Source organism: Meleagris gallopavo, chromosome 1 (assembly GCF_905368555.1).
Source record: "Meleagris gallopavo chromosome 1, MGAL_WU_HG_1.1, whole genome shotgun sequence".
NCBI lineage: Eukaryota > Metazoa > Chordata > Aves > Galliformes > Phasianidae > Meleagris > Meleagris gallopavo.
In genome coordinates, this window is record NC_139404.1 from 83,230,489 (window position 1) to 83,253,253 (window position 22,765).

Sequence of the window (22,765 nt, forward strand, 5' to 3'; positions counted from 1 at the left end):
TTTAACACTTTAATATTCAAAAATGGTACCACAAAAAGATGGTTTTTGTGCTAGATGACTAGCAGTGAACCAAAATACAAAATGAAGGGTGTGCCTGGGGTCAAGGTCAGAGGAAATCCTGTTGCATACAAGTGAGTACAGAAGAAGAATCAACCTCACAAGACCAAGGTTTAGCTTAGCTTGCAATATAGCTGTAACACAGCCTATTCATAATTTGACCTTCTCGTTATCACATACTGCCTTATAAAACAAACACATTCAAAAAACAGAAAGAGACTGGTCAAGTATAAAAGTAATAAAAGGTCACACTTAGTTTGGTAAAAACTACTTACACTTCCACAAGATGTGACTGAATATAACATCATCTCCCTGTCTCGCATGAGAAAAATATCACCGCTGAGGTAAGGAGGGAGGACTCGACATTCGTTTTCAGTCATTCTAGTTTTAAAACCCATGGTAGATGAAGGGCAAACACTAAGATTTCATGTTAGGAAAATGACAGACTGACTGTTTGCCATCTAACCTAATTTCTTCACGACTGGCCAGTCAAACAAGCACCTGGAGCCTGAAGATACAGAAGCACGTCAGCACAGAGTGCACATCATTTCTGCTGTCTGCTCTAGTACTCCAAAGCCAGTGACACTAAGAGCAAAGGCTCAGATTGCACGTAAGTCACTGCAGCCTCTTCATTACTCTTACTTCTGTTCTTTCAAAAACTACCCTTCTGACAACCTCTTTAAAATTCCATTTCAGCTTAAAAGCATGTTCTTAGAGAGATAAGGAAACAGGAGATGATTTTGTTTAGTTTGTTTAGAAGTAATATGGGTTTTGGATGTTTAAAATATTACTGGATGAATGTTACAAAATAATTAAATACTTAACCTTGTAAAAAGGGCTTCTCCTCTTGACAGGCCTTGTATACCTTACAGGCACTTTAGAAACAAGTTAAAGGATGCCAGCAATGCTGTGCAATAGTAAAAGAACATTCTAACAGAACATTTTAGGAAGGTGATCCTCCCCCTCTACTCTGCCCTGGTAAGGCCTCATCTGGCGTACTGTGTCCAGTTCTGGGCTCCCCACTACAAAAAAGACAGGGATCTCTTGGAAAGAGTCCAGCGGAGGGCCACAAAGATGGTGAAGGGCCTGGAGCATCTCCCCTATGAAGAAAGGCTGAGTGAACTGGGTCTGTTCAGCCTTGAGAAAAGAAGACTGAGAGGGGACCTGATCCAGGTTTATAAATATCTGAGGAGTGGCGGCCATAGCGGTGAGGCCAGTCTCTTTTCAGTGGTACGTGGAGACAGGACGAGGGGAAACAGACATAAGCTGCAGCATAGGAAGTTTTGCACGAATGTGCGTAAGAACTTCTTCACGGTGAGGGTGACGGAGCACTGGAACAGGCTGCCCAGGGAGGTTGTGGAGTCTCCTTCTCTGGAGATATTCAAGTCTCACCTGGACGCCTACCTGTGCGACCTGGTGTAGGGAACCTGCTTTGGCAGGGGGGTTGGTCTTGATGATCTCTAGAGGCCCCTTCCAACCCCTACAATTCTGTGATTCTGTGATTCTAACTCTGAAAATTTGGGGAATAGGGGAAAAAAAATAAATACATCAGAATACAGTTGACCAAATTGTACATTGTGGTTCATACATATTACATTATAAAACATCCCATGGGATCTTTGAACAATTACAGATGCCTAGGAATTTGGGTTTAATCATTGAAAAAATCAATTGACAAGTATTCATTACAGAAAGTATGACTGTATGAAGGAGAATCCCAAAAATCTGGTTTGAAGTAGCTGTCAATCCAAACAGGCCTATGAGGAAACACATGTAAAAGCCATTCTAAAAAAAAAACCACAACTTCTCAAAAAAAAAAAACAACAAAAAAAAAAACCCAAAAATACCCATCATCCTTCATTAGTTATAATATTTTCTCCTATAAACGTTTCTGTTAATTGAAAGGAAATAAGTAAATCGGGAGCAAATCTTGCAAACTAAACTTGGGAGAAATCCATAAAACTACTTCAATGGTGGGTGCTGGCCTAGATCTGGCCATGATTAAGTTTTGTCCAGGAATGTAGTACAGCCCAGATGTGATGTCTCCCATAGTATTGCGAGAGACTCATATTTCCTACTGTCTTCTCACTGTCTTGGGAAGCAGCTGTGGCTTCACAGCTGTAGTTCTTGTTGTGAAGGTAACACCCAGAGTCTGGCTGACTCTGTGGACTTGAAGCTGATAGATCATGATAAAATTACATAGCAAAACTTGCCAAAAACAGTAGGCTTCCATAAAAAATAGACAGCACATGTTGTAAAAACTTAGCAGCACGTATTACATTATTTTTCATAGATACGCATTGATATTTTACTGACTACTGATATTATTGGCTTATGCCAAGAGCCTCTTGACTCATGCATGTTTTGCAGATGTATAATCCTATGATATAAGGCTATCACAGACCTGACATCTTCCTAGGTTTTCTCTGAACATTAAAAGCTGCATGCACATATATAACGTAGCATACACTTAGCTATGCGTCACTACCAACAAATACATCTCATTAAAGAACAGTACTGCGAACAAGCTTTTATCCCAGTTCTCCTTGATGACCCAATACAAAATGTGAAAGAGGGCATTTTGAGTTGTTCAGACTTCTGCTTTCTACATTAGGTCTTCATGGCAGCATCGTGACATGGCAGCATAGAGCATCGTGTTAACTCATATAAAATTAAACTTTCCTTCAGATTAAGAACAAAATTCTCTGAACATGTTGCCCCACCGAGTTAAAGTGGCAAACTCACTGGATTATAAACCATCTGGTGAGATCCAAGGTTCAGTGGCTATATTTCTAAGCCTCTTATTCTCCTGCTTCCTCCTTTGCATATCCTAAACATTTCTCAGCCATTTGGTCTCAGATACTGCATTTTGCACTGCCCTTTCAAGCAACCCTAGCATCTTTAATTTATATAATACTGGAATATACATTTGTGGATTTAAATAACATTTTCCCAAAAGTCTCACTACAGGAGCAAGTGAGAGAAAACATCTTCTAATAGACATAAACCTTTTACATATGAATGAAGATTAATGGAATATAAAAGAGAAATACTACCCACTTTGCTGAATTAACATTTTTCAAAGGAGGAAAGGCGACAGGCTATTCATTTATGTCAGTACTCTCTATTCAAGACTAGAAATTACAATGCAACCTCTCATCTGTAAAAGTCTTTTGTGAACTGGCATGCAGCACACGTGTCCAAATGGTCAAATAAAGCACATCACAACTCGATCAGTTGCAACCGCCATAAAAATAGAGCTCATACCTATATTCATGTGCTGCAAGCAGATGGCTGATTGCTTTTCTGTCCTCTCACACTGCAGTCCTGTTCCTTTAGATCCTCTCTTTGTAGAGAGTGACATGCTGTGAGGTCAGTTTTCTGACAAGGTCATCTGCCTTCAGTGCATGAAGAGAACTACACGGAAAGTGGGATGGGCTATATTTAGAGTTTGGTCCAACTCCGTGCCAAGGTCCCCCCGCTGTCTCTCCCAAGCAGCACTGTCTCAGGTTTATTCCTGTAGCCTCAGCCCACAGAATAAACGAAGGGAGAAAAGCCATTCTGAGCTACTACTTATCGGAGCTGGGTTTTGGCAATTCAGTAGAACAAGTGGATCAGGAGCTCAGACGATAATCCCTTGCTTTCTTATTATTTAAAGTCTTTTTTTTTCTTTATTCAAGTGGATTTTCCCTTTTGAAGTGAATTAGCAGAGGGAACTGCCTGGGATACAGCAGAAGCAAGCCTCCTGAGCTGAGGTAAGCTTGCTTTATTTTTGTACTGTCACTGCAATTAGAAAACAACTGAGGATGACTTGGACCAAATACGCTTTCTCTGCTAGACTAGTTCTGTGTGTCAACATTAACATTTGGGGGGGGGAGGAGGGAGATAATGAACATCTCAATTTCATATCACCATTTTTCATTATCACTGTTTAAAGGAAATGAGAAAATAAGAGGATATCAGCATGTACAACAGAATATATACTATGATTTTACCCATTTCATTTAAAAAGTACATAGTCAAGCAGGCAGACGATATAATTCTGAAAGTAACAGAGAAGCAGATAAGTGCCTACATGCATGATGATTCTATATGCAAGTGTGCATTTACATGTGCTAAGAGATGTTTTATATGCATTATTTTGTACAGTATGAGAATATATGGCTTCAATATTGCAAATATAGGGCTTTAGGCAAATAGTACAGTTTAAAAAAATAATTTGTAGATGAACACATGCTCAAATTTCTTCACAAGTCCAAAGAATTTGCCCAACTTCAGCCCTAGTACAGACAAGACTGAAGATCATGTTCAATTTAGTCTCCCTTTCACAGAATACTTTACATGAGTCCTGTATTGTTTTTCCTTTTAAAAGCATATATGGCCAAACAGCTCTCCTCAGCACTGTTTTAAACTGTTGTGATGCTCAAATGAAAAAAAAAAATAATAAAAAAAATATAAATCAAAAAACCCAATTACCAGGAAAGAGTATAAGACAGCATGCTTGACTGTAAGGAGATCCTAGCACACTTCAAGTCACATGGACATCACGATCCAGTGGTGTGCAGTCCAACATTGGGAAACTGTTGTCACATAAAGATGATCTGGAGCCATGGAGCACTCCAGTGCGCATACACACACACATACACACTATCACTGTAGAGTCCTCCAAGGCAAACACACAGGAATGGTGAAGAAATGGAGTTGAAAGGTCCTCTTGACCCACAGGACCAAAACACTGCACCAAAAAGCTTTTTGTTACAAAAGAACCATGCATGAGTCCCAGCAGAAACTTCTGAAGAAGTAGATGGGTTTCACACTAACAGTAAGCAAAGTAAGCAACTGAATGGATTCCTGCACTTAGTTCAGTCTTCTTTCCTTAACATAACTGCTGATTACATGTCTTACATTAGGCTGAATAAGTAAAAGCTTACATGGCAGCAAAAACTTCACCTGCTGAAGAAACACCTGCTTCTGGTTACTCTCAGCTCTGTATAAGACCATCTGACCTTCCTTTACTTCTGCTTTTTGTTTGACAGTTTATGCTCAGCATGAACATTAAGTTTATTTGGAGGTTATTATAAAGACTATCTATTTTGCATAAACTTCCTTCTAGATTCTTTAGCAAACAATAATTAGGGCAACATACCAAGGAGTTAACTTGAGCTGTGTGGCATGTGACAGATCAGACTCATCCAGAAGGTTTCCATTGCAAGAATTTGGAGAGGAAGCTCTTACATGTGGACCATTGAAGCAATGTGAATGCACTCATGAAGTTCATCAGTAATCAGGAGGCTTTATAGTATAAAAGCAATGAGTGCTAAGATTGGTAACAGTCTTCAATAAACAACTGTCATCTCTGACAGAAAAGAGAAGAAACAAACGCAGCTTTATAATTTCTAAGATCAGTTTTTCCTGAAGTTATTGTTTAATGAGTCCATTTAGGTTTTACAACAATCCGCAGCACCTGTTCTCTGTTTGTGTGTGGGAAAATGTTATTTCCCTGTCAGCGTAATAGATATTGCAGGCTTAAAAAAGCATGATGTGTGTGAACATAGCCTGCAAATGCAGCATTCACACAGAAACCCTGCCAGTGGCAGCAGGGGCTAGCTAGTCTAGAGCTGAGCTGAAAAGGTCTTTGTCACAGAAGCTGTTGGATGGTTAGTTTGCATGTGGATGACAAGGTGAGAGCAATGGAAAATGGCAATATCACTGTCATGATAAATATGAGTCAGACATTAGAAGTAGGAAGAAGTAGGAGAGAAATGCACGAGTGAGCAAGCCTCATTGTTCTACTGTGGACAAACTTCAATCTGCCTCTAATCTCCTTCCTGTTGGGTCCAGTCCCTCCTGGTAGCATCCTTCTCTTCCTCATCTCTCCTCTCCATTAACTTTCCAGCACCAGAATGAGCTGGCTTCATCCTGGTAAAGTAGAGACTGGGGGAGGGGGGAGGAAGGGGGAGGTGGGAAAAAGAAAAAAAGAAGAAGAAGGAAAAGATCTTTATTTCCTCAACCATTGAAGGAAAGTAAGGCTGAAACCCCTCTGTTTCTACTTAGGAAGCAAAGAAGGCCTCAGATGGGGCTGATACCCACTTTTCTCACTGGTGATGGGACCACAACCTCCTGCTCATGCTTGTGGAGGAGGAGGAAGAGAAGGCCTGGCTCATGATCTACACTACCAGTTGGCCAGGCAAAGCTCCAAGGGGACAGTCACAGACTGCTGGCACTGGTGCTGTCACTCTCAGCTGACAGGTGTTTGTAGAACCTGAGCCAGGTGGGTAAATCCAAACAGCGCCGGGTGAGAAATTCCCTGTAGCAGTCAGATCCTTACTATCGTCTGTAATATTTACAAGCCTGCTTTGGAGGCTTTCTTCTGGTGCAACCAAACAGCAAATGGCGCTGGGATTTTCCTCCTTCCCCACTGTTCTTCGGCCAAACCAAGCTGACAGAAACAAGCTGGGGTTTTGAGGAAAGTCTAAGTATTCCTCAGCTCATCCTGAAACAAGTACCTTTAGTCAGTGGGCAGAGAGGCCCTGCCAGATGCTGCAGCCTACCTGACACACAGCTCCAGAGTCGGACAGTGGGACTCAAACCTACCTCTGTCCACCACCATCACTGCATAGTTGGAGCTGCAGCCAGCATCTAGACAGGGATACCTCAAAGAATGGAATAGACAGCAAGAAGAGTGAAGGTGGCACCTAGAAAGACAGCTCAAGATATGTCGGCACAGCTCTCTGGGTGTATGCCTGTGTGAGGAGGGGATACTGTATTTGATGGGCAAATGAATTGCTACAGTTGCAGAAGGAGCTGCACCTCAACATCTGCAGACAAATTCTCTTTCAAAACCTCTCATAATTACTGTCATGACTCCTGAGTTGCCATGGCTCCCAAATTGTTGTGACTGCCATCAATCTAGGTAGAGAGGCAGAGGAGCATGTCTCAATGTGTGCTTTACATGAAAGAGATACTTACGTGCAGAAAATAAAAGAATCACAAAGCTGGAGTGAAGCAAATGGTTAGTTAAATAATTTCAGTTGTTCTGCTGAAGACTGTTTTCCTGAGGCTGAATGGTAACAGGGAAGAGGGAAAAATATCAAGAGTCCATAGCCCCAAGCTTTGTCTGACTTGCTTTCACAAGGCTTCCCCCAAGTATAAGAAGGGGAAAAAAAAAACAACAAAAACAATAAAATCCTGGTCCACAGGATCTATTTCACTCTTTGAGAAACAGGGATACCATGTTGCAGGAAAAAAAGCTTTGAGGTGAGCAACAACCTCCCAAGTCTGCATTTTCCTGCAGACTGATGTAGACTTTGGACTAATGGTCACCAACACTGGTTTTCACATTTGGCATGAGAAAATACTACTCATCACCTAAATAAACTCACTCCTTTCTACCCAAGTCAGAAGAAGATTTTACGCTCATGTCTAAGCAGACAGGAATCCACTGAAGACCTCACCAGGCTCTCTAAGCCTACAGGCCCGCATGGCCTGACACAACCTGCAGAGCCGCTCTTTCAAAATCTCTGCATGGGCACCACTTGCACAGTTTTATGGGCATCAGAAGGCATCCTAGCATTATTTCTGTAATGTCTCTGCTAGTTAAGGTCTTTTGTGCATGCCTCTGCATTGAAACAGAAAGCAAGTCCCACTTCAGGAGGAAAGTGCAGAAGTGGCCAGACCTGACCTCAGAAAGTGACAATGAGTGCAGTTAAGGACACAGCAAATGCAGCCCACTTTCCTCTATCATGCCTGCATCTCTCTTGCAGTCACAGAAATATACATGCATATATGTAACACAGCTGTGCACAGACATATGATGAAGCTTTATGGGGTAGAGACCTATTCCCTGTCTAAGAGCAAAACACAGCAGGAGGGGGCTAAAATGAAGCATCTCTTTCAAAAAACAGTTGTCTTACATGGAATCCCAGTTTGACTAGATGAAATGGAGAGCAACTATGACAATTTTGCTTAGAAACAGTAATGAGATTGAAAATAAGCAACTGGAAGTAGTTCACCTGCAATACCATAAAAGGGTGCAGTGGTATGAGAGAGATTGTATATACCCAGCAGTGTTTGTCTCTACTTGAAAATATGCTTTCAAAAGTATGTAAAAATTGAGGATGTGCAGCTGGTTACCCGCATAGGTTATTTTTTCATTTTCATAGAGCAGTCCTCAGCTCCCAGCTTACTGACAGATACAGAAGTAATCTGAAAACAGAGGGCTCCATTGGAGTGCACATTTGTACAGGTGTAACATAGGCACATGGCACACCAATCCAAAAGATCTCTGCAGGGAGCTTGAGAGGAGCTGGGAACCTGGGAAAGCAAAGCACAGCAAAAGCTGTGAGAGCAGTCTCTCTAAGAATAGTGTCTGCATGCCCTTCTGCTGCTCTGTGACATCTGCCAAGGAAAAGGATTATAGGCAATGCTAGACAGTACCAGTGCACTTCATTTTAACATGCAATTAAGTTTAAAACAAGTCCCAGTAAAAATTCCACCTACACAGTGTGGCACAGTCACGCAGGAAGAAACTGTTCAAACTGGTACTACATTAAAATGTCTCACACAAATTTCTTATCTATTACATAATACTAAATTCTTTCAACCTCAGCAAATTTACAGTGATTACTACTGGGCCTCCAAAGTCAAAGAAATCCAACAACACTGAATTCTTTCGTCTCAAACATCATAGAGTGAAAATGCATAAGCACAGCTGCAGAACTGTAAATTACATTTTTACATAAAATGAAACTTGGACTAAACATAGTCCTGTTAAAATAAATCCTTGGAGGTTAACTTTCTCATTTTTTTTCTACTCACAAGCAGCTTTTTAGTGAACCAGTCTTTTTTTCAAGAATCGTCTTTAAACATGACAATGTCCAATATCTAGAGATCACAGAATCATAGAATTGCTCAGGTTGGAAAAGACCTTAAAAATCATCGAGTCCAACCACAACCTAACCATACTACCCTAACTCTAACAACCTTCCACTAAATCATGTCCCTGAGTACCACATCCAAACGGTTTTTAACACATCCAGGGACAGTGACTCAACCACCTCCCTGGAGAGTCTTTTCCAGTGCTTAACAACCCTTACTTAAAGAAATTCTTCTTGATATCCAATCTAAACCTCCCCTGGTGCAACTTGAGTCTATTTCCCCTCGTCCTGTCACCTGTCACCAGTGAGAAGAGACCAACCCCACACTTGCTGCAATCACCTTACAGGTATTAGAAAAGAGCAATAAGGTCTCCCCTCAGCCTCCTTTTCCCCAGACTAAACATCCCCAGTTCCTTCAGTTACTCCTCGTAGGGCATGTTCTCCAAGACCTTCACAAGCCTTGTTGCCCTTCTTTGGAGCTCTTCCAGCACCTCAGTGTCCTCTCTGCGTTGAGGTGCCCAGAACTGAACACAGTACCCAATATTAAAAAAGTCAGTAACTACAACATGGTTGTAGTAGACTAATAATACTGCAGAAGAACACACGAGCATAGAATGAAAAGAATTTAAGATAATCCCCAATAAGCAATAGATGTTTTAGATACTCCCTCTAAGGGGACAACTTAATCACGCACAAAATACAGTCAAAACCAAAACTTTATGCCAAGACTTGAGTGTCTTGAAGAGTACTCACTCAAATAAAACAAACAGCAAATTTCTTCCTGTTAGTATATTTTACTCTGTTGATACAATGGTTAGAGATGTCATCCAATACAAATTGATGCATAGCATTGTACATCCACTCCTACAATACCCACCAAAGGCGTGGGAAGACAACAAAAGGAAATCCCACTTGAGAAGAAAATAAGATTAGCTCACTAACATACAAGAAAAAGGAAGGGTTGAAATCACATCAAGATTTGCACTCTCTAGTGCACAGGGCTGTTTTGCCATGTTCCTCCTTCAGTCCAGCCAACAGGCTTGCATATTCCTCACTGTAAATCCATGCAACATCCAGCACCAGCCCTCATGGGAGCTGAGGCAGCTCATGCCGTGGTGAAGTTTCTTGATACAGACAAGTAGACACTGAAAGACAGAAATAGCATGACCTCTCTCACCCCTTGTGCAACAGGGAACTTGAGACTCCTGAAGGGGGGAAAAAAGAGCATTCACTCCCCCTCACACCAATTTTCAACTGACCTTCAGCTGTCTGAGGAGGACAAGGTGTAGGCTAATTATAGGTTTCTCATTTCTTCCCCTCACGTGGGCAGAGCATCTTATGAATCTCACAGATCTTTCAGAGCAGAGGTTGTTTTCCATTTGAAAGAAGAGCTGTTCATAATGAAGATATTTTTAACTGTAAATAGTGCAAAACTACAGTACACAGTCAGCAGTTTCCCATTTTACAATTGTTGAAGGCATACTGCATATATTAGTTAATACGCTGTTTTCTTTGCAGTTTGTGTACACACAACACGTGGTCAGAGAAAGGAGTCCTAGAGGATTTATTTGGATAGAAGTCAGGTGCATGTAAACGCACTGTTAAATTAAGGAGCTGCAGAGTCAGCGTTTCTAGATCTGATTGGAACTGCTTAGCATTTAGCAAATAGCTAGCACTTCTTCCTTCTCAGTTCATCTTACTGCAAAAAACAAGATACAGAAATGTCAGTGGGCTATCCTGGGGCTTCAATAACAAAGTTAAAGCGCTGTGGAATCCTTGAAGAAAATGCTATAGTATGATAAAATAATTGTTGTTTGCTACACTTCAGAGAACAACCCTCATAAAAGTAGAAATTATTATTACTTTTTAACATGTTAGACAATACAAACCACTTGCATTCAGACCACTAGGATGAAAAACAAACTTGAGGCTTGCTCTGTCCGAGAGACAAGGCTCAAAAGAAACCTTTCTAATTTGAAATTATAGTTCTCTGGTGTGTGTGTGTGTATTGATAGCCACATTCAAAGGCTTCTTTGTCATAGTTGTTTTTCAGAGGCTTCTGGAAGAATGCCCTGACATGAAACAAAGGAATGATAAAGGTTATCCGTATCTAATGGGTTTGACTACTGAATCCAGCTCAAAGAAAAACTGATGACAGATTATGTAAAACAGGGGTCAGAATATATATGGTATGGGAGAGACAGAAGCAGCACTTTATCTAGGTCTTGAAGGTCTCAGCTCTGGCGACAGACTCTTAAGGCAGATGTCCTCCAGTATCCTATAGGAATTCACATGCTATGAATTCCTCATTCTAGACCTAGCTGGGAAGTGTAGTCTCCTCCTACTTGATTTACTGCAAAATTACTGATAAGGAAACCATGCTATAGCAGAACACTACCTCCAGTGCAACAGTGCACAGCAGAGATGAGATAGGCAGCGCAACTGCAGAGGAGAGATGAGTGCCCTAGTTCAGCCAAAGCTACAGAAAGCAGAAACCGTGAAATAATCCAAGTCTGACAACACAGAAAGCAGAACAGCCTTCAAATCAGACATGCTGTGTTTCATTGCTTGTCTTTGGCAGCAGAAATTATGTTCCTATACAATTCATATTATCAAGGACTGGCATAGGAAGAAATGTCATGATAATTTAATCCTTTTATTTATTTTTTCTGACTGATCACTTACCTCAGCAATGGTCACGACTGGAAGACTTCACCAGGACTGTAATGAAGGTTAAGTCCTGGGGAACAATTTTGGTTATTAAGGGAGGTTTCAGCTGACTACACTTTAATTATTGGCGTAGCGCAACACTCTGAATTCCCAGGTACCCCATTTCAACCTGCAGACTAACATGACTTGGCTTAGCGCATATTCTAACGTTGTTCTCATAAATTCTTTAACAGTATTTCCAAATCTCAAAGGTAATCCAATTTCTTCTTTATTTTTATTATGGAGGCTTTCAACAGGTACTTCAACTAAAAATAACTAAGATGGTGTGCTTCTGAAATGCCAAAAATAGGCTCAGAAAACAAATACCTCTCCAAGCCTTGTAATAATTAAAAGCACAGTGAATTTTCTAAATACAAAATAAAAAGTGATTTTGTGTTGACAAAACATTTTCAGTAGTTCTCCACAAAAGCAACCCACAGTAACATTTGGTTAAAATGTTCAGCATAGGTGAAGAAAAATAATACTAGGTATCATCTGCTATTGGAGAAACACAGAAATTGTCAGTGACAGTAGAAAAGCAGAATGTTCAGGGTTTACCAAACAGTGCAGTGTCTACATTATCTGCATGAGCCAGGCCTACATGAGCCAAGGCTTAAGGACTGACAAAACACATACTGTCTGAGAAATATGTGGCAAATGAAGAACTGGATCTCCAAATAAGCAAGTTGCATACTAATACATCACAAGACTCAGCAAGAACGATGTGATTTATACCTTTGAATTCACAAAGCACTGACATTTTCCTCTGCACTCTTCTCCGTGTCCTAAATTCACCAGTGTTTTGCTACTGTGTGGAAACGAGAACAGCAAATTGTCCAGAACTGATCTAGTTCTGGTCTCCAGTTCTGATCCTCAGCACTTTTCCACGTTCGTGACAAAAATATCTCATTTTCTACAGAAACAAGGAGCTTGCCTCAATGAGGTGAGCTGCTGCACCATCAGCTCAGGGTCCAGGAGGCCAAGGAACCCTTTCCTTGGTCTCTGTGCAGGCACAAAGCAGAAGGGGTGGCTCTTGCTCATGGTCCTAGAGTTGGAGTAGAAAGACTTGCTCCTAGCAGTGCTTCACTCTGCTGAGGGATGCTGAGCCCCTAATTGCTGCATCGCTTGGGCAAATGCAGCCCACCTCTGACTGAGATTTTTCGAGAAGGTACTGTAATTATGGCTCATCCCTGAAAAGGCTAGGGCAAGACAGAACATTACTTCATGTTGTTTCTTACTCCCCTGTATCCATAGAGCTACCGTAAAAAGCCAAACCAAAATAAAATAAAACATCAATTTAGATTAATTTTCAAGGGTGAAATAGTTCTGTGTAGGAAGAAACTCACACGTGTACAAGGAACTAAGGAGACGTGTGGTTTCAGATAATGATGATGATTTACCTTTGACAATGGATGAACAGAGCCTAAGCTCCTGTCTGCTTCAGCAATCGCTGCTTTCCCTCAGTTTCTGCTAACCTAACAGTGGGTATTCCATTTTACAGTTTTAATTACCAAAATATTACCTGGATAATTTGCTGCAATAAATAACCACAAAACTGTAAAGACAGCAACATGCTCAGTTGCATGTAAAATTACTCCTGATTAGAAAACAACTATTTGTGTTTATCAAGAACTGTTTGTGAAAAGAACACTTAAGGAGTTTAGATTGGAAACCTCTAAAAGGAAGAAGTAAACTACTGCCATAGCACATGATAAAAGAACTGACTTTCTGATGTGGGGAGGCAGCTTCTGCACAGATTTGCAAGCCTGAAACATTTTTTTTCTCCACACCAAGAGACCAACAGAGCACTTAGCTGAGCTTTCAGAGGAGCTCAAGTGATGCATGTAATACCTGCTGTGTACACTAACACACAGCACTGTTCAGATCAGAAGGAATGGAACAGACGCTATTGATCTCCCTGCCTCAGGTTAAGCACTTGGAGAGGGAAATTCCCCACCAGGGGCACATGAAAAAAACAGCACTCCCACTGTGCAGCCTCGAGGGATCTAGAATTTCCCTCCTATTTCTCTATTCTTGACTCTGTCTTCTAACTGCATCCAAGGATGAGCATAGGTAAATAACGCATTAGGCTTTACCTGAGGCTGACCCTAGCAGCTGCTTCAGAGGGGCAAGCTTGGGCTGGAGGGAGTCCTAAAGAGCTGGAGCCTACAGAGCCTTATCACTACAGCTCTGAGCCCCGCTGGCTGCTAACCAACCTCCTCAGCAATATTAAGAGCTGCTAATGTCCCAACACCTTTCGACACGGCAGTAATTAAGAAAGCAAAGATAAGCAAGCATCGTTTTTACTGCAGGAATGTTGTGTTGCTAGAAAACACAACATCTAGAAACTAGGTAACTATCTAGAAATAGGTATCTTTAGATATCTATCTAGAAAATTAGATACATATCCTCTTCCTTCAACTCTTCATGCATGCATCTGGAGTGCAGAATGTGCTTTGGAAATGACTGAATCACATCTGAATGAATCCACCAAGCAACACTCGCAGGGGTGAAGTGTAAGTGCAAGAGTCTTCAGACTGCCTCCAAGCAGCAATGCCTCCTGCAGTGACACTGGAAAAAAGCCATCTAGCCATTCCAGTCATTTTTTATGGTCAAGAAGAATACACAAAAATACAGGCCTCCGAGAGCGAAAACATCTCAGACAAAGCTAGGAATTTTTTGACAGCACTAGAGAGTTGCTGGCCTATTTTAACACTGCATAAAACTGGAAGAAATTTTGAAGAGGAGAATTACTTTTTATTTCCAGCATTAGAGGAAGATAAAGATCATGGCTTCATTGCCAGCATGGGCAGGACAGTAATGCATGAGGTGCAAGAGAGGAAGACTCAGTCTCCAACCTGCGCTCAACATAGGAAGCCTCCAGCAGGTCAAACCTTTTTCTTTTTCACATCCAAATTCAAGATGGGAAGCAGAAGTAATTGCAGAGGATTTTCATTCAAAGAACAGCTTCTCTTCTGGTTTGCTGGTGGACTGCTGCTAGCAGGAATCTCAAAGTATCCTTGTACTCTGCTATACAAGTAGGAAGCAAAGTTCCTTCTGATGTACTCCTGTGTTGAATTATGGGTTGTTTTACAAAGAGAGATTTTAAGAGTACAGTGCTAGGATTTGGACTTGATCAGAGGTCCGTAGATCTGTCTACTGCTTTCAGCACACTCAACTACAAGGTGCAAGCAACTTGCCTTCAGAACCCAACAGGAGTCGATCAGAGAGTGTCTCAGATGGTTCATCTCATTCCTACCAGGAGGCTCAAGGCAGGCAGCTGCTCCTCCTCACTAGGAGTGCCTTTCATGGCATCCCAGGAGATTAGGCTCCATTCCCCGTGAACCTATACATTATTAATCTTATCTGAAGCAGACAGTGCTGACGCCCAGCTTCCTCAGTGTCTGGAAGAATATCAGCTGTCTCAAACTCAGCTCAAGTAAATGGAGAGAACGTATGCAAGTAGCACAAGAAAATACTTCTCAAAACTTCACAGGATTCAGAATTGTCTCCCTCTTTCTTCTCCTATGCACTACCAAAGCAACCACCTGCAATTCATGTCCCACTCTGTTGTCACTGCATCTGCAGGTACAAGACACTCCCTTTTCTATTTTCTGGTTACCAGATATCTGTCCCACTTCCAATCAGACAAAGACCTGGACCCAACTGGCCCATCCACTTGACTTTCGAGATGCAAGACTGTCTTTATCAGACCAACAGCAGAAAAGTATGCAGGTGGTGGAAAATATAGCATTACACCTCCCAAAGCCTAGGAATGGAACTGCAAAGAAAATTACACAACGTAATTCCTTAGTTTTCTATTCCATAGTCATCCTTCACTGGATTGGTTCCAAGACTTAGTAATTTCCATGGTTAGCTTTCTTTTCTTTTTTTTTTTTTTTTTTTTTGTGTGTGTATGGGCCTTGGAGCATTATAAGCAATAAATACCACATAGTTCCCAATTTGCTGGACAGCAAATTACCCCCAGAACTAGGGAAAAAAAAAAAAACAACACAATAATTTTTAGTAACTTATAGACCTTTCAAAGCCTCTAACAATCTCAAAGAAGTCTGAAGAGCTGTGCAGACATAGAAATACATGGCTTAGTATGTAGATAAAACACTTTAAAAATCAAAGAACACTAAGCACTGTAGCTAATTTTGCACTATCAACTTGTTTCTTGGCCTCATCTTTAAATTTCAAGATTCAGTCCAGCAGTGACACCAAGACATATATGCACATCCCATCCTCCCAAAGAAGGCAGAGATTTCTGTTGTGGCAATATTATAAGCAAGAGATATTTTAAAATAGAAACCATCCACTATAGGGTCAAATGATTTCCAGTTTTCAACCCCCTAAACCAGGGACCAAGATTTTGGTACTAAGTGAGAAGGTGTTCTACAATTTGAAACGTCACAGCCAAGCTGATGAAAGATAAGTAAAATCTGAATGACTAACATGCTGGAATTTTACTGCAGGAATCAACACACCGTGTTCACATCTAATGAAAACACATTATTCGTTATTATGGAAAAAATACTAAGTCTGCTCACTATTTCCCACAGGTTTACAGCACTAATAAATCCAGATTTGTGTCATTAACTTCTAGAGTTAATGACAGACTACCAGTATGAGTGCTATAGGTGGTGATTAAAGCAACAGAAATGTCCCATAATAAAGATGCTACAGCCTTTGTGTGGGGAGGCACTGTGTGGTAAATGAATATTAACTTCAAAAGGTACAGCTCATTTTCCATGGCTGGCCTCTCCTACGAAAGCTGAATTTGAAGCATGTCAGTGTCTTAATAAGATCACAAGACTATTATTTTTTTAAATTGATAATTATAATGAAGCACTATGTCTGAGTAGTATTATCTTCACCCCTTCCCATCATTAAAAAAGATGACATCATTATTTTCTAAAGCTCATTTTTGACAATGCAAGTCAACTGTTCTCTCAGTTACTATTTTGAAAGCAAGATTAGTAGACTAATCCATTTGTCTCCCCAGATGTGCTTCTTACATTGCCATTTTTACCACATAACTTTGGGCATGGCAAATAAAACCTGTCTTGAATCTATGCTTGCTTCAAGGCTGTTTTATAGTCTCTTTGTACTTCACGATGGAAGTAGGCTGATAATTTCGTAGCATGAAGTCCCCAGTTTAATTCTAGTATAAAGTACTTGAAAAAAAAAAAATAAATAAAGATTTTCAAGTAGAAGGATGAAAAAAGTATTACACCTCCACACTCAAATTTTACAAGGCCAAACTACTCAATGCCAAGGTAAACCTATTCATTTATATTTACCTGGCGAGTACATACAATGTTGTTTGACTAGACCTGACATTATCCTGTTTATCACTGTAGAAAAGGAAGACTTGATAAGCACATATAACATACTTGTTTAGCTAAAGCCTGTAGGCCTCCCCACAATCCTACTTGGGTTTGACCCTCAGAGTCTTCTCCGTATGCCCTTAAGACACATCCACTAAGCCTTCAATCACAGGGCAATGACTAGAAATTTACTCCACTACCTGGTTTCCAACTGACCACCGGTCTTAACAGTCTGATGTCTTGCATACTAGTGTACACAGGTGGAGCCAAGATCTGTTCATATATGCAGGACAAAGCAATTGAAGTATAAAGCAAATGGAGAAAGTTTGATTTTAATTACACTGGACACAGCATTTGTCCAAGTAAAAACACAAGGGGAATATGTTAAAACATAAAAAAAATTCAGAAAAATTGGAACACTGAAAGAAAATCATGGTCACGACTCTCATGCAGAAATGCTGATAAAAAGAGTTCAGAATTGCTGCCAAGGCTATTGTCATCCTGAATTTGTATTGGCTGTTCAGGCACTGGTCACAAGACTTAAAGAATAAAATAACACTGTTTTGTATAGAACTGTTACTACACATAAAACTAGACAAGTCGTTTGCTTTTTTTGTTGCTTTGTTTTGTTAAAAAGAACCAACATTCAGCACATGTTTGGTAGAATACGTATCTTTCAGGAGCCTTTTAATCAACCAGAGCAATTTGTAAACCCATTTCAAAAATAAATATTTAGAGGTCATGTAAGCAATGAACTCAAAGAATGGCTTAGATCCAGGCATTGTGTAGCCTGAATGATGTGATCCTCCAGACATCCTTTTGCCCATGTGGTGCCATCATTTTTTTATTTTTATTTTTAGACATGACCAAAATTAAGCAAAGACAGAGACGTGAGGAACCAAGGGCTGTGAAATGAGACAGAGTAATGCAGGAGGGGTCAAATCCCACTACTTAAACACGATCTAGAAGAAGGGAAGGAATAACCTGCTTGGTCACTGAGGCACTTGAAGAAGCTGCTGAGGGCTCAATAGTCTCCTCAGCATCATTAAAAATCTTTCCTTGATCCAAGAACATTCTGGGGGTCAAGGGAACGGGGAAAAAGAGAAACAATATCTTGCCTTTGAGAGACAATCTTCCATCTCAGCCTACAGAACAACTCTTTAAGAAACAGTCTCTCTTCTGCATTTCAGCAAGAGTGCAAGGGATTCCTTTTGTCTTTGAAGGCCAAGCCTTCGGAGTAAGCCTTCTTCCCTTACCTTTCCAACAACCACTCCAGATCTCTGCACCAATGTGCAGCAATATACTTCCTTGCGCTACTCTACTAAATTAGCTGCAGCTGCTTCTGTAGCAAATCTTTCCTCAGCTGTGCACTTCAGAAAAATGAACTGGAAAAGTCTGCTTCATAGGCTCCATGTCTGCCACAAAAACTGCATGAAACCATGAAGTCAAACACAAAGACCCCTAGGGATTTTCTGGAACACTACTGTCACACTTGATTTTCAAATTTCAGCCACTCAGCTGAAAGGATGTTTAAAACTAACATTTTTGGGGACAAAGAAAATCTTGTCTCATTCTTCTCTCATTATTGAAGTGTGGCTGAACCCTTCTATTCTCAGAACAGCCAAAAATAAATAAATGTTGTACATGTAGGGAAATTTCAGCCTCAGAAGTGTAATTTTTCACAAGAACTTTGGAGCAGCTGAAGATGTGGGAAAGGACACTATTACTTGCTCTCAGTTAGAGCAGTTGCTAACAGGAACATATGGGTCTCTTTCAAGTCCATTTGCACAAAAGGTTAGCCTGTCAGTACACAGCAGAATAATTTACTGCCAACCCACACACCTCTCTTGTTAAAACTGCCAGACACTTGAATATTGCCGACAAAAGCAGACCTCAGCTTGAAGTGAAAGCCATCTCAGGCCCTGCTGTATTCATGAGCTGTTTCAGACTTTGAGCTGTAGCATCGAAGCAAACGGACAGGGACCACTGTGCTGGAGTTCAGCTCATCTCTGGGAAATGCCACTCTGCATCTCCACACTTGGCTTTTGCATCCTTTCTCAGGCCTAGCTGAAATGTTCACTTGGCATTCTAGTTCATCTATATTGGGAATTCAATGGAAAGCATTAAAACCTTAGTACTTCAGTTTAGGTTTAAGGTTGAGATTAAGAAATTTCATAAAATCCGGGACACTCAAGCTGCAGCTTAATGCTACAAAATACAGCCCTTCTCCAGCATCTTCCACAGTTCTCATGAAACAAACAAACAAAACAACTAAGAGATGTATCAGAAAGAAATAGCTATATAAGTAGAATGAGTTTTCAGAGGATATCCATAATCTATCACGAGCAGATATGCCAGAGCACAGGATGGTGAGGCAATTTCCCTCAAATGTTACATGAAGTTGGTGGCAAAACCAGGAACAGCGTGTAAGTCTTACTTCCATGGCACAAAATCAGTAAGTCCATGTGTGGCTTTACTGTTTATTTATTGTATATATTTCCAAGTCTACTCACTTTTCATACACTGACTATGCAAGATGGGAGGTATGCTTTTCCTACACTTGGGAAGCATGACATTTAACTGTTTACTACCACTGAGCAAATTACCAGAAGAGTGGAAACCATTCTTTTGACCAGCCTGACCTAGGTCAACTACAGTCCAAGACTTCACGCTGGAGGTAGGATATTCCTCTTAAACACTGAAATCTCCTTGTGGCCAGCCCCACTGCTCAGAAAACTACTAGCCTTGCTAGGCATTAAGACAGTCCTGTGAATAATTTATTCCTTTGTTCTTCTCTAAGAAATCCTTCCCAGCACTAGAAAAGGACATAGCAAAATGATGGATAGCAAACACATTTGCTAATACAATGAGTATCTTTATAAAAGTGGACTCTGTATTTTCTAAGTTAAGAAGAAAAAAGCCTGTGACAAAGCGTGGCAAAAAATGGTATTTGTTCATAAACTAGTTTTTTTTTTTTTTTTTTTCCCCAAACACTTTGCATGCTTTCAAAACACAGAACACCATACCTTCTGAAATGATAGGTAGCCTATTTTCTCAAGGTCTGTACATGAGAGACCTCTTGTGAATGTTCTGATCACATGTTGCCACCTAGCATTGACCGTGGCTGTTCAAGGAAAGTGAGAAAGGGGCAGGCTGACCACATCATCACCCTTATCACCCTTACCCAAGACCTACCTACCTCTTAGTTGCCCTTCACAGCCCCAATGAACCAAACCGGCAATGCCCCACAACTTGTGTTGTTTACCACTAACCTTGCTGCTTTGAATTCAAAGCAGTCACAGAGTAAACACTTACCTGGCAAATCTGCAGGCTCTTGTGGGAAGCAGGCAGTGACCTCTTCAGCCAGCATAAGCAATGCAGGAGGACCATGTTTAAGCAAACCTTATCATGAAATAGAAAACTTCCCTACTGGCATAATAGTGAAAAGGAAGCCTATTTCCCACCAGAAGCTTGCTGTATGAAGGTGTACTCTTAGTACAAAAGGATGCATTATGCTTCCATGCTGGAAGAGTAGTGACAAAACCACAGCAGGCACACTTATTTGTCCCTTGAGGAGTTCAGACTCAGTCATCCACATGTCAAGTCTCCCTCCGCAGCAGCACTCCTCCATTAACAAGGTATGTAACAGCACATCACATGAGTTACAGGTAGCATAAAACAAAGGCACATCGTTGTGCTGAGCAGTAGATCTCAGTGGTAAGCAAGAGCTGAGTCTTGCCACACTTTCTTTTTAACCTTTAACCTCCAAGAAACTGAACAGATGGTATGGCAAGAGAGTTGCAGGCTCCATCCAAAGCCTTCTACATACCTTGCTTGCATCAAGTCTGGGTACCCAATACCACTGCCCTTTGTCATATATCTTCCCTTCTTTCCACTGGTGACACTTTGAATGCTCCTTTTCACAAGGAGGAATTACTCTTTTTTTTTTTTTTTTTGGTGTTTTTTTTTTTTTTTGAGGATTTTTTTTTTTTTTGGTGTTTTTACTCTCTCAACAGTCTCTTGCCAGCAATAGAAGATGTTAACTTTGCCAAAAAGCAAACTAGCTATTATCAGTGTAAGTGATAGCACTAAAAATATCTGTATACTCCAGCCCTCCATGACTCAATCTCTATCTATAAATACTTTAATGGGATCTATTCAATTTATTTTCTAGTTTCCCAGGTGATGACATGACAGACCTTCAACTCGGTCTTGCATAATCAGTGTAGGAGAGGTCAGTGAATTGGCAATAACAATCTGTTTGAGAGCCAGCAATAGCAAGAGGGAGTTAAGATACTTGATAATGCACTAACACAAATATACGCTTCCCTCCTCAAAGACTTCAGCATTTAAAAAAAAAAAAAAAAAAGGAACAAATCCAGTCTCCTAGACTGTTTGATCTGGTTACCTTTTCTGAATACCTGTGTTAATCTCCAACTAGTCTACAAAAAGGAGAATATCTGATATGTCAGGTTTACAGAACAGACCATATTACAACAGTTCCAAAATCTGCAAAATTTGTAATAGGCAATCAGAAAAAGACCCCAGTTCAATATTTTTGCCCTGTACTTCATTTGCAATTGCAATCCCACAGTGAGTAGTCATTTCTCTGTTTAGGATTTCTGGATGAATAGAAGTAGGTTGCTCTGAAAATAATGCCTTGTTTATTTCCATGGAAACTACAGCAGCTAAAAAGAGAACAATAACACTGTTTGACAGAGATAATTCTCGGCTATAAAACACTATTTTTTCAACACAGCCACCACCATAAGCTGTGCATTTTTACCAGTGATGAACAACAGCCTGCATGCCATGCCTGTCAAAATCGGCACCAGCAGAAGTGGCCTCGCTGTGCTCACATTCACTGTTTGGTCTCTAAGAAATGCTCAGCAAGTGGAGGAAATCAGTGACAACCCTTTGCTTCATATGCATTTCCATTTCAGACGTCATTTTGTCAGACTACTCTCCTCTCTGCTGCCATCTGACACACAGCAACAGCACGTAAGGGAATATTGGTAGGAAGGTTCAATCTCTACTGCCATACTGCCAACATTTGCCTCTGACATCATGGGCCAATATAGTAAAACAGAAGCAGTCCTTGTACATTTCCTCTTGTCAAAGGCTTTGAGCATGCTGGACACTAACAAAATGCCCACTGTGTGCCTCTTCTGCAGCATGTGTGGGGCCAGCTGCTCAAGTGAAGCTCTTCTGACAGGATGGGGTCCTGATACTGGCAGTAAACTTGGTGCTCCAGGAAGCAAGACAAATCCCTGATACGAGAGGTGGGACAGAGACTCTCATCTGAGACATAAGGACGGGAGAATACACCTCCCCAGTACTAACAAGAATTTGAAAAGACTGGACATAGAGAAATGCTTTGGCTAAAACTTTTTTTCTCTAGCTATACTCCCTTATTCATGTACTCCTGCATAGTAATGTAGGAACCCTGAGTGGGCTGCTCAACAGAACATTTCAGCTTCTGCTTGCCAGGGACAGCTAGGTTAGGTCACCAGAATGGAGGGAGAGAAAAAAAATAATAATTAAAAAAAAAAAAGCAGTCAAACATATATAAAACATTCATTTCAATCCAAGCTAGTGTTCCCTACACCTTGCCTGGCTGCTCCTGTCAGTGAGGCAATGAGAGGTGATATTACGGGCCCACTCTTCAGAAATGCCCTAACATCCCTTGATGTTAAGTGAGCCTGCCCATCAGCCACCTTGCTCTGCTTGCACACAAACCCAAGGCAAGTAACCCGAGGAGACATTAGCAACTCAACACTCACCGCAGTT

General features: G+C 40.8%; 1 protein-coding gene across 6 annotated transcripts in view; it reads right to left on the bottom strand.

Moving 5' to 3' along the window:
- CMSS1 (cms1 ribosomal small subunit homolog) overlaps positions 1–22,765 on the bottom strand; it is a 228,431-nt gene that overhangs the window by 24,995 nt on the left and 180,671 nt on the right. Inside the window, exon 1 of one of the 6 annotated variants that reach the window (XM_010720056.4) lies at positions 3,325–3,469. The exons of the other annotated variants lie outside the window; for them this stretch is intronic. Within the exon in view, the coding sequence (XP_010718358.2) occupies positions 3,325–3,421 (97 nt within the window). The 5' untranslated portion in view covers positions 3,422–3,469. Of the gene's footprint in view, positions 1–3,324; positions 3,470–22,765 lie in introns of those variants that run through there. 6 annotated transcript variants of the gene reach the window in all.